Source organism: Carassius auratus, chromosome 3 (genome assembly GCF_003368295.1).
Source record: "Carassius auratus strain Wakin chromosome 3, ASM336829v1, whole genome shotgun sequence".
Classification (NCBI taxonomy): Eukaryota; Metazoa; Chordata; class Actinopteri; order Cypriniformes; family Cyprinidae; genus Carassius; species Carassius auratus.
This window is the reverse complement of record NC_039245.1, coordinates 22,761,579-22,778,059: the sequence shown is the minus strand read 5'-3', so window position 1 is coordinate 22,778,059 and position 16,481 is coordinate 22,761,579. Positions and strand designations below refer to the sequence as shown.

The 16,481-nt window shown below is 39.1% G+C and overlaps 1 protein-coding gene across 6 annotated transcripts in view; it reads right to left on the bottom strand.

The window, feature by feature from the left end:
- Positions 1-16,081, bottom strand: part of sdk2a (sidekick cell adhesion molecule 2a) — a 115,577-nt gene extending 99,496 nt beyond the window's left edge. For all 6 annotated transcript variants that reach the window (XM_026214973.1, XM_026214982.1, XM_026214991.1 and 3 more), the window contains exon 1: positions 15,744-16,081. In XM_026214973.1, the coding sequence (XP_026070758.1) occupies positions 15,744-15,885 (142 nt within the window). In that variant the 5' untranslated portion in view covers positions 15,886-16,081. The remainder of the gene's footprint in view (positions 1-15,743) is intronic.
- Positions 16,082-16,481: the final 400 nt, after the last annotated feature.

Here is a 16,481-nt window from a genome sequence, read left to right as displayed (position 1 = left end):
AAATGTGTTTATTTTCCACAAAAGATGACTTGAAGACACCTCTTATATTATGAGGCAGTTTTTCATTTCTTGATTAATATTCTTTTTGAGTATCCTTATTGACCTTTGACTGTGCATATCAGATAATTCAACCTTTTAATGCAAAGGCAAGGCACGTTCAGGCAGTAAAATTTCAAGTGTGGCTGATGAGGCTGGACAAAACTGAAATAATATTTGTAAATAATTCATGAGATTTATGAAAAAGCTTGAAGATATATATATATATATTTAATAATGGGTAACACTTTACAATAAGATTGAGTTACAAACTAACATCAGCTAACAATGAGCAATACAATACATCAATATATACAGTATTTATTAAGCTTTGCTAACGTTTCTTAATAAAAAATACAAATGTTCACTGTTAGTCAACATTAGATCAGGTCCATTAAATAACATTAATAGATATAATTTTGATTTTTTTTTTTAACAATGCATTACTAAATGTTGGAATCAACACCAACTAAAATTAATAAATGATTTTCATTGTAAGATTATGTTAACTAATGTAGTCAACTAATGTTAAACACTATGCCAAGAGTTTGACTCTTAACCCTAGGGTTGTGGGTTTTAATCTCGGGCTGGCAATACCACAGCTTAGGTGCCCTTGAGCAAGGTTTTGAAGCCCCAACTGCTCCCTGGGTGCCACAGCAAAAAATGACTGCCCACTGCTCTGTGTGTGTGTGTTCACTGCTCTCTGTGTGTGCACTTTGGATGGGTTAATTGCAGAGCACGAATTCTGAGTATGGGTCACCATACTTGGCTGAATGTGATCATGTAACTTTCACTTTTTTTAACAAATGGAATCCTATTGTAAAGTGTTTCCAATTAATGACTAAGATGTGAGTTCAAATTATGCTAATGCTTTTTACTTGATGGTTACACCACATGACACAGTACAAATTTGTCATTTGTGTTTTTTTATTTGCATTTTGTAAATAATTTCACTGCTATTTACTGATTTACTGCTACTCTGGTTGACTGGTCATCTTACAGCCAGTTAGTTGAATAGTGAGTTTGCCTAATTTATAACTTAACTAAACTTCAATATTTTAGTTAAGGAAGAATTATAGCAGGGATCCTCAAATCTGGACCTCGAGATCCACTTTCCTGCAGAGTTTAGCTCTAACCCTAATCAAGAACACCTGAGCATGCTAATCAATGCCAATCAATGACTCTGTGTTCATTAGAAAATCACAAGCAGGTGACTTTGATCAGGGTTGGAGCTAAACTCCAAATGCAGCGCATTGGACCTCCAGGGCAAGATTTGAGGAAGAGGGAATTAGAGGATTGTAACAAGCTAACAGCATGTTGTGCTTAAGCATGCTAGCATGCTAATGACATTCTTCAAATTATCAGCTGTGAGCAATATTTCCATAATTAAACATATTCCGTTCAGGATTCAAGTCGGCATCTGGTTGACTCATAATTATAAAGAACTTCTTTAAAACAAACTAGTCATCCCTCTAGCCCAAACGGTAAAGCAATGCGCTAACAATGCTAAGGTCAAAGGTTTGATTCCCAGGAAATGTATGAACCGATGAAACAATATAGTATACCTTAAATGGAATTCTGCTTGAAGCTGCTAGCGATGCAGGAATTACACATTTGAGTGAACACTGTTGGTAAGATGCTACTTTTGATGCCTTTGATGAATCTCCCAAGTCCACAACACAAAGCCAAGGCAGGAAACAAACACTGTAGAGTGAGCGTGTGATTCTGTATGTACAGTACAGTAATGTGCATGTATCTCAGAGGTCCTCGCAGGGCTCACAACCACTCAAAGAGACAAGAGGACGCTTCTCAGACACAAGCCCCCGTGATGCCGCTATATCCAGAGCCCCTGCAGACCAGTGCGGAGACCGGATGACAAAGTTTCACCCAGATCACCGGCCCTGCACTGATTCACTGAGACATGAGCAGCCTCTCCCTTCAGCTAGCGACTCTTTGTTTCATTTGGAGAACTTGCTTCAGTTTCTTTCCTTCGTGACCCTTCATGTGCCCTCGATGTATTTGTCAAAGTGCATCAGAGCAAGTGGGAGTCCTACAGGATCTTTCACAAGAAAACAACCTAACTGTATAGAGTTGAGCTTAAGTAGCCAAGAGGTAAGGACAACATAAACATGCCAGATGAGTAGAGATTTAACGCAAGAACAGTGAACTTAAAAGCGAATGGTATGATTGTGAGAAAGGTAGAAGAATGACAGATCTTGTTCCCATCAATTTATGAAATCGCTTGCGGCCAGGATGAATCTAATACTGAGGGATTGTCGAGCAGGAGGTTTCATTTCATTTGTGTGTGTTGGTGTGTGTGTGTGTGTCACTTTTTTTTTTTTTCTCAGTACATTTCTCAGATCAGAATTGAAACTCATAAAACTACCTGTTCAATCTTCACATCGTGTCACTTGTGCACATAAAAAAAGCAGTTTCTCATTTCTTTGAACAAGTTACATAAAATGTTTTGGTACATCCATGCAAATGATTATGTACAATTTATCTGCTGTTTCCTACATTATCAATTGCTTATGTCATGTTGATCAAAATGTATTATAATGGGTCTCTGTTGAATAGTCTCACCCCCCACAACATTTAAGCATTAGTTTATAGTTAAGTCTTTACATGCAAAATGGTTGAAAAAGTTGTCATAATATGTCAAGCATATTTCTATACTATTTCCATTAGACTTTTTCTAAATCTGTCCTGCACTGGTCAATTGCTCCCTGGTGAATCTTGATTTTCTCTAAAGAAGGTGCATCTCATGAACCATCAACTGGAAAGTGTATATATATACAGCCAGAGCACAACACACATCCGTCCATGTAATTCATAAAACTCATTTTGTGTCTTCTGGATATGGAGTATAATGAAACTGAAAACAAGTGAACCACCGCACCGCTTCATCTACATGGATGACGCTGGCTTCAACCTCACGAAACGCAGAAACCGTTGTCGAAATATCATCGGCCACAGAGCTACAGTTGACGTGCCAGGCCAACGGGGCGGGAACATAACCATGGGTGCTGCTATCTCTGAGAATGGTATGCTTATGCAAATTTCCATTATTGGGCCATACAATACAGGGTGTCTTGTCACCTTTTCAGACACTTTCTACAAGGATCTCATCCCTGAACAAGAGAGGGGTCAGATTGGAGATGACCTGCCAAAGTACGTGACAGTTTAGGACAATGTCAGTTTCCATCACTCCAACATCATCAGGCAATGGTTTGCAGACCACAAAAGGAAGATGATGGAGTTCCTCTCGCCCTACTCTCCATTCCTTAACCCCATTGAGGATTTTTTCTCAGCATGGAGATGGAAAGTATATGATCGCCAGCCACATAGACAGATGACCCTTCTGGCTGCCATTGACATCACAGCAGATGCCTGCAGAGGCTGGATAAGACACTCTAAAAGATTCTTTCCACCCTGCATCGCAAGAGAAGATATTCATTTTGACGCATATGAAAATTAGTGGTTGCACTTTATTTTACAGTACGTGTGCTAACATGCACTTATAGTGTATTTACAGTGTATTTATCTAAGAAAGTTCTGGTAATACAAGGTAACTACATGGGGTACGGTTAGGTTTAAGGACTGTAAAATAAATTGCATTAGTTTTCTGGAACCTCAGGAGGTGTAGGAAGACTGGGAAGTCACTAAGGAGATTGTCCTATGTTCACATTCTACATTTTTTTTTTTTTTTTTTTTTTTTTTTGCTATGCAGTGCTGTCTTTTCCTTTCTGTATCGCAGTGACATGGTCTGTCAACAAATTACAGTACAAACAGTAAAAGCGTAAACGTGAATCTTGTCCAGTCTCTTGGAAACTCCCACATACACTAAGGTGTAACCTACAATTTACAATAATTGTCATCAAACCTGTAGCCATAGTTTACATCAGAACATCCCTCCAAAGTACACTGTTATATTGACAACATGACCAAGCAATTTGACTCTTATCTGTACACAATGACACAAGGACTTGGCATTCTGATGGCACTGACATGTTCATTGACACATATTTATTTTTGAGAGACGAACTAAGAATTTTGAGCAAGAGACTGGCTTTTGCAGGTAATCATGGTGTTTTGCTATTTGTACGAGTTGTTCTGAGAAATGCACTTAATGTTTGCAAATGTCAAGGATGATTCGAGAAATGTACCAAAGCGACTAGGAAAAACTATAATAGGCATGTCAGCCGATAAAACAGTACTTCTATCAGATAGATAGATAGATAGATAGATAGATAGATAGATAGATAGATAGATAGATAGATAGATAGATAGATAGATAGATCCTGAATATGCAATTGAATACTTGAAATGTTTCACTGAATAACTGAGAAACTTCAAGCACTGTTTATTCTTGAATTAATTTTGTTCTATTGCAGTGATTTCTTTTATTGCATCAAATTTGATCCTTTGTTCTTTTTTGTTCTTTATTTTTAAACGGCTTGTTTTCCTTCTCTTGAGTAATTAAACAATGTTTACTTGTCTGAGAAATACCTGAAGGCTAAATGTCAGCGTTTCATTTGTTATTACTACCATTAATAATGAAGAAGAATGCGTTCAATAGCATAATTGTTTTGCTGTTGGTGTGGTATACTGAAAGGATTTTGCAGAACTGTGAAATTTCACTGGGATTGGTACCAGCTGAAATTTTGGTACGGCGACAACCCTCGTCAAATGAACGCAGAGCCAAACACAAACAGGCTTTCTGAGCTAAATGGGATCAAGGCTGAATTTGAGATGCGCACTACTGTATACCACATCAATATCTGTTCTCCGGTGCACTCACTTGGTTTCTCTTTTCATCTCTCACTCTCTTTCAAATGCATTTTCTTTTCCGTTGTATGACCTCATAATAAACATGATAGGGATTTATTGTGCAAAGAGCATCTTTCTTTCAAACATGCTTCTCCATTGACCAGAATTGATTCTAATGTTGGACATGGTGAATACAGTCCGCTCGATACTGGAAACACTGACACTTCTGGAAGCGTTTAAAGACTGAGCTCAGAAATTATGCTTTATACAAAAAATCCAAAGGGGCAATTTGTAGCCACATGATAATCCGCCTCTGTCAAGAATTTAGCGCACATGTTTTTGAAACGGTCTATATATATATCGGCAATAAAGACTTTTATTAGAGTCTGAGAATAAATATCCGCACACAATCTCTTTTATCTCTGTCAGTATTCATTACTGCAAGAGGAGCAAAAAGCAATGCACCGCAGTTTTTCCATTTAACCTCAATAGCTTCAATAACCTTTACTAAATCATTCAGGGCACAGGCGGTGATGGAATTGACTTATCTTGGGTCTCGTACCTCATTCTAATAACAACAGTCCATATTAAATGGCGCTAATCTATTAACACATTAAATTGGTCAGTTTGTAAGACACTCACAATTATAGCCTAGCAGAGAAAAACAAAACCAAATGTCATTTCCCAACTCATTGCAGCTTGAGAAGACCAATTATTGTATATAACAAAATAAATGCGCTATTTTATAAAGCCATACAGAATAACCATAACATTTCCATTCCATCCCGTCATTATTATTTTTTTTGACCCAGATATTTTGGAGAATCTTTATGCAGCTCTCTTTCAATTAAACTTCACAGTGACGATAAACCCCAAATAAAAGAACCATTAAAGTTGCCCATGTAGCAAATTATTTCTATATATTTTAAATCAGTGACATCAAAAGAACCAGAAAAAAAGTCTTGTATTTGCAGCCTAACTGCTGCTGTTTATTCTGCCATCAATATTAATTAAGCAATAATATTGTTAACAAAAGAATGGATATCTTTAGAAGCTTTAATCAGTCCTTTAATTTAAACAATCATTATTAATCAATGTTTTTTTAATAATCATGCAGTCAAGACAATACTGACTTTTTATTATTATTATTATTATTATTCAGTTTAATGAAGGCTAAATGTCAGTGTTCTAAATTTAATAGTTATATTAATACTTAACATTTTCAGTTAAAGGAGTGTGTTCAACAGTATATTATTGTGCATTGAATTTCGTATTGAATGCATCATAAGGATTAGCATCAACTTTGTGAAGTGAACTTTGTGAACAAGAAAGGAAAATTATGCTTGACATTTTGTCAAACATATTTTAGTGTCATATGGGCTACTTTTTAATATTTTTAGTTTATTTTTTGGAGCTTGCCGCATATAGTAACTATGTTGTATGCAAATGAACTGTTTGAAAATTCAAAATTTATCTTTTTGAGTTCCACCGAACAGCATGTGGGATTAGAACAACATAAGGATGAGTAAACAGTGACAGAATTGTCTTTTTTTGGTGAACTTTATTCCTTTTAATACCGTGACTGACTATACGTGATAAATACAGAATCTGTGAGGAGAAGAAATGTGGTTGCAAGTGTGAACAGCAAGTCAACATTTATATATTCTCTGCATGCCTTGTACAAGTACACTCATGCATATATGTGAACACACATGTACCAGTTTCAGAAACGCATGAGGGGCTCGTGAGCCTCCACCTCAAAGCATGCACCATCAATTTGTTTTGCAAAGAAGGTGCGATGCAAAGAAACATCAAGCGCACGAGACGGCTACAAGGCTGCTCGCTATGTCACCAGCATTTGAAGAATCGCAGACGAGATGGAAGACAGAGAAATAAGAAGGAAAGGAAGAGTGAGAAACACAAGTGACATCAAACAGCCACACATTCCCACACGCGCCGAGTCTGTGCTGGTGGGGAGAGCTCAGCGTTTGTCCTAATCAATACCCAGCACAAGGCATTGAGATGCAGCCAGGGGCTCCCAGCCAGGCAAACGTCCAGGCCCACTGCCAAACGGTGGAGGGAAGAGGGCTGGAAAGGAGGGGTGTGATGGGACAGCAGGCAACTTCACAATCTGAAACATTTCCATCCACAGTCACGATGAGTGTGCCGCGCTTTCAGAAATGTCTTCCTGTCACTTATAGAGAGGGCTCAGTGGAAGGTCTTAAGGAGATTGTGGATCTACACTCAGGAATCGATTAAAGGGGGGGTGAAATGCTCGTTTTCACTCAATATCCTGTTAATCTTGAGTACCTATAGAGTAGTACTGCATCCTTCATAACTCCAAAAAGTATTTAGTTTTATTATATTCATAAGAGAAAGATAGTCTGTACCTGGAGGCGTGACGTGTGGGCGGAGCTAAAGAATCACGGGCACGAGTAGGCTTTTGTGTTGAGAGCGTTTTGAAGCTGTGACAGCTGTGAAGGCTGAAACTGAACGAGAGCAGCAGCAGCAACGACTCGCTCCGAGCGGGGCTCGAACCCGGGTCTCTGATGGGAGGCGGACGCACTAACAAGGAGGCAGAGATATTTGAAGCAGTTTTACTCACCGCCTGTGGTTCCAACACACAATCGTGACCCTTTTTCTTTGGGATTGCATCATCCTTAAGAAATAAACGATACGCAAATCCGTCGTCAAACTGGGCTTTGTTTGTAAAACGAGCATTTTAGAAATGCAGGGAACAAACACAAACACTTGCACAACTCCGTTGATGCTCTGTAAAAATAAACTCCATCCACTGGTCCCTTAATGCTGTTTTTTCTTTGGTAATCTGTGGAGGGTTGTCTTGCCCTGGCAACCAAAAACACACTCCTTTTGTGACATTTCGCGACGCTCTCGCTCTGATCAGTGAATCGCTCTGATCAGTCACATGTTTGTGCTCAGCCTCGCTATACGGGAGCGAACGCTCTTCCGGCAGAAGTGGCCTTAGGACCCATATAAGGAAATTCCGCTCCATCTAACGTCACACAGAGCCATACTCGAAAAAAACTTTCCGAAACTTGTGACAAACCGGAAGGAGTATTTTTGGAACAGAAATACTCCTTCAAACATACAACTTAATTTTTGAAACTTTGTCCATGTTTGGCATGGGAATCCAACTCTTTAACAGTGTAAAAAACTCAGTATGCATGAAATAGCATTTCACCCCCCCTTTAAAGTCCAAATTGCGGTATGTCATTTGCTGACATACATTCAAAATTATATTGCATTCTGCACCGACCGAGAAAGACAGACAGATAGATATATAGACTTTATTCTCAAACTATTTTACTTTAATATTTGCATTTAAGTAAATGTTACACATTTATTCTTATATGAAACGTCATTGCCATTGCCCTTTTTCTCATAAAAGGGACTCAAAACATTACTCATGAAGCATTATTCTCCAATTGATAATCTTTTTTTCTTGTTGGTAAATTGTAAATGTGCATACACTGGATCTTTAAGGCCCAATCCTTGAAATCTGTAAAAAACTACTCAAAATGGTTTGCAGTACCGCTCTGTGCTGAGAGCTTTTTGTGTTACAAGAGAAAGAGAGCAAAAGATTGTTTTATGGGTAAAATTATCCATGTTATGATTGGCCGGGCTTGGTTTCAGCACCTTTTTTGAGCATGTACAGTCAGAACAACAAAGCTCAGTCTTTTGTGCACATAAATGGGTTCATAGCGCTGGAGCTTTTCAGAAGAAAACGAGGCTTGCATCTCCTTTGCTTTCCTCTCCCCCTCCGCCTCCCCCCGTTTTCAATCTTTCTATCAATGTCTCTATCATACGTTCGTGTTGCCACTTTGCTATTTTATTCACAACACAAGAATGCACTCCCAGCTTCCCAGGAGGATGATGCTGAATAAGGGCAAAGATGTAGAGGGCTTTGTTTCTAGCTGCTGTTTCCCTTCAGTCAAGCTTTCTGTTGTTGAAATGTTTACACTGAACAGCCCAGAGGCTTGAAACAAGCTTGTATGCAGCAGGAAAATGACACTTTGTCAGAACTTCATCACATTTTCTCCTTTCCAAAGCAATCCTGCCATGCCAAGATCGCTTTGAAAGACCTGCTAATTTCATTCCGACGCTAATCATGTCGGTGGCCAAGGTCTCTTCAGAAGACGATCACTGTGCACTGCAGCTATTCAGAAACAACCTTCGCTACATAAAGACTTCATATGAACACACATACACATGGTAGCCTTTTCCATTTTGTCTTGTGCAAATTTGAACTGAATTTCTTAACAAATGATCTCCAAGCAAATGCACATGCAGAACGTTTATTAAGCCTATAATAACACCGACATTTCCCCCTCTCTGTTGCAGTGAACAATCTCAAAATGAAAACCAAATTCACTCAAGCTGATGATCTTTTATTTAAACTAGCCTTGAAATAATATGTTTAATCCAAAGGCAGGTTTTTTTTTATTATTATTGACATCCCTCTCATTAAGCATTAAATCTTACAGCATTCAGTTTCTGTTTCCTCCCATCTTAAATATCAAATGATCTGCCTGCGAGTTATAAATTGATTTGAGTTCAGGTACAGAACAAAGCATTATCCAAAAAAAAAGGAAAAACCTATTGGTCCATTGGTTCTTTTAATCCCGCATGGTTTTGATTAAGTCAACAGAACGGAAAATCATTTCAGAAGCGTCGTTAGATTTCCACTAAAGAATATGCAAACAAATGTTACAATGTTAGAGCATTGGACTAAAAACTACTGATTTTGTTCACACATATTGTTTTGTGGAATAAATTTTTTCGCATTTTTATACACTTGTGGAGTTCCTGGTCAAAAATTACCAGCCTTCATAAAAGTGCTCATACATTTCTTGTTCTGCTATATTATTATGAAATATTAGATTCAGACTTTTTGGCTTGTTTTCTTTTAATTATCACAGATTTTGTATTTCTTCTTGGAACTGACTGATCACTTAAATCAGCTTATACACATCTGGTTTTGACAAAAATGTATGTGATTTTATTTTTTTTCCTCAAAAACGGGATAAAAGGCTAGTTGTTTTTTTTTACCAGGAACACCAAATTAGATGAAGGATTTTCAGCACAACACAAGGGTTAAGAAAGTAAACAGGGTCAGTGTTGTATGTTATCATTCAATATTACAGCAAATTGACTGATATTGTGGCTGGCATCCCAGCAAGCACAAAATGTTTCAACAATATTTCACAATGTTGCATTTTGGATGCTTTTAGGTCATGTTGCAGTACAACATATCAAAAAACTAATCTAAGAGAGAAAAATCGTGCACACTGCAGTAGATTGCAAGAAATATGAAATGTTTATCGAAACAACCTGTCATGTTTGTGACCTTGATCAGCCCTTTTTTCTTTGCTCTTTGTAATATTATCTATGTCCAGTAAACTTGCCTGCAAACTTTCAGGTGTCTATGTGCGTGTCTGTGTGTGTGTGTGTGTGTGTGTGTGTGTGTGCACTGGTTTGGGTGATTTATAAGGACGCAAATTTTATAATGACAGGAATGACAAAGGTATAACAATATAAAAGTGGTTTATGATGACTCTACCTATGACCCTGTAATTTATTCAAAAGGCTTAAAAAAAGAAAAAATCTAAAAATGCACAATGTTTTCCATGAGGGGTAGGTTAAATATTTGCATTACGCAGCCTAAATGCTCACGCGAAGAAAGAAGGCGTAACTTTTATTCTCGCTGTTCCCACCGCCGCCATGTTATGGAGACGCATTAACATGTGCATATGCTACTTAATAATAGTATGCATGTAAATAAGTAATTGGTCCCTAAACTAAAGTGGTATCCCAACCCCATACCTAAACTTCAGAAGTACCTTCCTAACTAATATTTGGCAGCAAATTAGGAGTTTGTTGAGGCAAAAGGCTTCACAAATAATGTAGATGTACATTTCAAACGTGTAGCAAAAATATTTCAGTATACAGAATGTATATTTATGAACCTACCCCTAAACCTAGCCCTACCCCATTGTAGTTACCTTGTGTTACCAGAACTTTCTTAGATAAATACACTGTAAGTACACTATAAGTACATGTTAGTACACATACTGTAAAATAAAGTGCAAACATAATTTTGGGGAAGTTTTGTTCACTTTTTAAGTTCAAAGGCAACTTTGTGCCAACAGCAAACCATTTATCAGCCTGCCAAATACAGCACTTAAGTAAATTGTGATTATTCATATTAATTTGACTTGGAAGAGAACAGTGAATGGGTACACTTGAAATAAATAGCTCACTCATGCAAATATCGAACAATAGACACACGCACAACGAGTCTGATAGGAGGCCAGGTTTTTTTTTCTTTTGAAACATTGGTGTATTTTTAACAGCACTGAATTTTCTGGGGTCTTGTACGATATTTAATTTGACTAACAATGGTCACTTATTTTATCAATATCACTAATCTTACTATATACCTTTAGATGGTCAGATACAAGACTTGCAGACTTTTTATGCTGGTTTGGTGCCGGTTCAGCTTGCAAACCAAGCTTTTTGAACAATGACGTCTTGACATCAACATCCCACAATAGAGTCAAGCATTCTAAGCACAACATATGCAGTAATGGTCTTGTCAATAGCGTGAAAAATCCCTCCACAACAAAAAACACTTACATCTTCAGATCCAGTAGATCAATCCTCGTACACAGCATCAACTTTCAACCTACACAACCAGCATCTACCATCAAGAGCCGTGCTATGAATGGATGTGATACATACTGATGCCATGAGTTAATCACTTCGCCACAGAGATAGTGAACAAACACTTATAATGTTCTCGACATAATGTTGTAGCAAAAATGAACACTTTAGCAATATTAAGAGAGCAGACGATTACAAAACTGAAGGGTTCTCATAATCATCATCATCAGGCGAGTAGCTTCCAGCAGCTGGCCGTCGACAGAAACTGTTTCCTTACTGATTGGAGCCAGCCTGAGATTCCGGAGCCAAATGGTGTTTGCAAAAAATTCACGGGATTCAGTTTAACACAGAATTTTTAAAAGCTCCATGAATAAATCCTTGTTTGCACCAACAGACTACTGAGACAGGATCAAACCCGATAACAGTGCCGTTCCAGTAGCGTGATATAAAAAGACATGCATTTGCGGCAGAATAATGAAAGCGTTCTTTCGAGCGCTCGCAGCAGACGGATAGCAAGCAGTTGGATCACCTCGGGGATTGCATTAGGAGCCAGCATTTCATGGATGCATTGCTAGATCTGACTCTCATTGGCCTCGCACAAACACTGACAGTCATACCCCCTCAGGCTCACAGCAATTACTATGCAGGGGCCCTAAAGTCTAAACTTATCTGATTATATTTCCATTCTGCGCTATCCAAACAGTTTTACTGCTCGAACGATTCCGTTTAAAAGCCTCCTGGAGCGAGATACAGGCTCGGTTCAGTCAGTCTACAGGTCCTCTAATATTAGGCTACAATCGCTTTCGGTCTAGAGGCAGATTAACGTGAGCCGCCGCTCTGATAAGAAGCAAAGTTTGACATCCAGTAATGAAAAAACAGACGGAGCCTTTCAGAGGTCGACGTGCCTCATTTTGAGCCATTTATTCATTCCTCAGTCTACTGGCTGTATGAATAAACATCAGCAGACTGCAATGGAGAGGAACGGGAAAGAGCTACTGCGTTAGACGGCGTGGGATCGCAGGAACTGGGCTGTCATTCTGTTTCATATGGGCCTTGCACTGGGGCTGTCGCAGCTATCGGGCTCGCAGAAAACGCTGAGAGTTTTGTCAAAAATTCACGAGACATCTGTTGCCATGCCGGGACCTTGCTTCAGAGACGTTTAATTAAATAAGTGTCACGGCGTGTACAGATAAATATGGCGCAACTGGTGCACGGGCGCATAATTATGACAAGGCATCTAGGGAGCTGCGGTCTTCCATGCTCATTATGGCCCATCTGGGACATCAAAAAACAGCGTGCGAGCCCCATGTGTTCATATGGGAACAGGCTTTTACTGGTGCCCTCAAAGGGGGATAGCCGCATGGTGGCGAATTTAAACTACCGCGACTGTGACTCAAATTTCCTGGAGCTTTTAAGGCAAACGGGTCAGATTCCTTTCATTTGGGTGAATGAAATGCGGTTGACGTCTTGACATATGCCTGCACGCACACGTTATCCCGCTTAAATAACAGAGCAGGCAGTTTTAATCGCATAAAGATGTGGATTCCACCCGAATTCATTTTTGTACGCATGGAGGATTATCAAATATAATCAGAAGATTTAAAGATGGCTGACAGCTGTCATACGATGCGTCAAAGTGCCACTAAGACATTGTTTCCAAAATACAATAGAATTGGAATTAGTTCAAAAAAATCAAGAAAGAAGCTGTCCAGAGAAACACACACATACAAATATTCTGAGGCATATCTGTGCTTTTCTTCAAGTGTCCGTAAGGCATTTGTGCACTGGTTTAATGGTAGCATTCTCCAAAGGTGGTCAGCCTCACGAAGGGGGTTTCTGTTTTTCGGTGAACACAAAATAAGTGTCACTCTGTTGGAGCCGTCTCTTTTAGCAGACTCTATCAGGTATCCCGGTGGAATTAGAGTTTGGATCGCTATTAAACGCAGCATGAGAAACATATTCAGCCTTTGGATAGAAAAAAAAAAAACAAGCACATGATACCTTTGCACCCCTAGAGACCTCTTCAGCTTCTGAGCCCACCTAATTTCTGGAATCCTGCATGTTTCCACCCTTCGCAAGGATGACTGATCTCCCATTCTGCCGTACCCTGCATGCCAGTCACGCTGATACTCATTAGCAGGTAGCTTCAGAACAAATACTGAGGCCCCGTGTGGGGGAACGTTGGGCATCAGACACTCTTTGCTCCCCAATGGTGGTTAATGCCACCCTCTGTGAAAGAAAGAGCCTCCGACTTGCTGCTGCTTCTTCTTGCCACCCTCTGTGACAGGTACCCATTCGGTCACTCAGGGCTGCAAAGTCTGCCAGCTTCAAGTGGAGCCGAGCAATTGATCACCAGAGAAAGACTTGAGGTGAAAAGGGTTCAAAAAGCTTTTTCTACCCATTGACCAAAGTGCTGGGTTTCCTTTTAGTCACCGCTAAGCTCCCTTAAAGCTGTCCAAGGGCATTGAAAGTACACTTAAGGATGAAAACAGGGATCTGATCAATACGAGGAAAAACAAAGCTGCCCTCAGCTCTAAACAAACATTGGACAAACCTTGTCTATAGTGTGCTAGTGTATAGACACACTCCATGACAGGATGCTAATAAGTGTCAACACGGTGCCATGCATAATAGGGGAGGGCTGAACACTTTTTAGATAAAATAGGGGGTCGTTTTTACCTCAATGTGGCCTGTTCAAAGGCTAACATGCTCAAGAATTATAACACTTTTAGCACTCCGATGCTTAGGGCATTGTAATTGTCAGATGCACCTCAGTTTATCCACACCTCTTCACAGAGAATGAATTACCAGTGCCAGTACTTTAAGACCTGTCAACCAGGATGGATCACTGGGCTGTATATCAACTATCTGCCTGCGGATGCCGAGGCCATTTTTTACAGCAGCTAATAGATGAGAAATGCACCCTGTGGACAGAGCAGAACACCTTGTCAAAAGGTAAAATACCCTCAGAAGCTAACTGGATGAACAAGCGATAGTATTGCACTATGGGGGATGGATAGTAAATTGATGCATGATATATTGTTGGTTTATATAGTTGTTCGACAAGTCAGTTTTCATTTCAAATCAACATATATTTCTTGCTCTTTTGCTTTATTTTATTTATTGGGATTATTTATTGTAATTATTTGCTATGATTTAGGATCGTTTTAGGGATTTAAGAGTTAACAGGTGCCACTAGACACAGTAAATGTGACTACATTAATTAACTTTTCTGTACACCAATATATATATATATAGAGAGAGAGAGAGAGAGCATAAAGCATTATGTTTTATACATATGTATTAAAATATATAATAACATAAAATGCAAAAACCTAAATTTTCACAGAAACTTTATAAAACTTTTACTCAAAAAAAGTAAAATAAGTACAGTAATACAAGTATTTTAATTATTTTAGTAAAAAAAAAAAAAACTAATTGATAATGTGCATTATACTTTCACAAGGCTCTCTGTAGATTTTCAACTTCAAGAAGTGACATGATGGAACAACCATTTCTGTAAATCTAACAAAAGTGCACAGTTCTAAACCAGTTACTTCAAATTGGCCAAATATCAGCAGATTCATGGTATTTCTTCCCTCCAAATAGGCAAGACAGCATGGCAATTGAAATGACAATTTAATAGAATTTTCTTTTCAGTTAGATCCACAACAAGAAAAGCTTTCATCCATCATTGCATTTGGGCATTAAGGTCATTTTTCCACAATCTGATCACAAATGAGCTGAGATAAATGTTTTGTTCTCTGACAGACCTCTCTTTTCAAACCTTACCCATTGTGTAAGTGTGATCTAGAAGCAATAACACAAGTGAACTGCGGTGATGCTGGGTGCCTGTGATCACTCCATCCCATGGGATTGTGTTACAAATGATGGGGCATGTTGGCCAGAGCTAGAGACCACAGGGTATTAGTTCAACCACATCTGCCGGGTTATCACCTAAATTCATAGCAGCAATGATTGATTTATTCCCAAAGGTAAATTCATAATATTGCTATCATAATTTAGAAGTGACCTTAAGATCTGAATAAACTGAAATCTTGAAAACTACATATCTGGAGATGTCAGCTTAACCATGCTCTTTTTGATTCTAACGTTTAGAATCCCGTTAGAATCGGTTCCAAATTATGACAGGAATTCCATTCTCATTCAGTAAGGAGTCTTTCCATAAATCACACATCACTGACTCGTGAGCTCGGAGTGTCAGAGGCCACTGTAAGACCGGAGACGCTTACCTTGCGCGCAAGTGTTATTGATGATTGAAAACAATAGAATCCATCCTGCGCTCCACTTCAGAGTTAACGCGCGCCTTGACATGATGTTCCGAGGCGTCTGTGAGTCCGCAGCACGCGTTCGCCCGCGCCGCGCTGGATACATGTTGCGCCGTAGTTTCCCCAAAGCGATGGGAGACACTGAGCGCGTCGCTCCCGGGCGTCCAAAACCAGCGCTTAGGAGGAGTCTACAAACAAGTAAGTACTGGTCAGGCACAAATAAACTACTGCAAAGTCCGAAGAAGCAAAGTTTAAGAACAGTATAAACAGCACGACTTCAAATGGCAATCACTTTATTCTTTTTTTTTTTTTTTTTTTTTGAATATTTGCGCTATTTGTGTTAGTTAAAAAAAAAAAAAAAGGTAGGCAAAAATAATTGTCTAATCTCTGAAACCTTTCTGAACTGCGTTCAGATGAATTCAGTCATTTGCGTTCAAAGGAGTGAATCGATTCCGCTGCATCCCTCCGCGCCATGAAACATCAGGTGGATACTTAAAAAACACTGTCCAGCCTGGAGAAAAGTAACAGCTGAAGTAGTGGAGCATCAATGAGGAAATATTCCGTCCGGTATCTTGGATGTTTTCCCCCTAAAATGCAGTGTCCGTGTCCTTTCAGTACTGCGAGCAACACTGTATGAGTGCCTGTCTGAAAACTCCAGACTGAAGCGGGGCTTCTTCACTGCGGTATGTCGCCACCACGCGG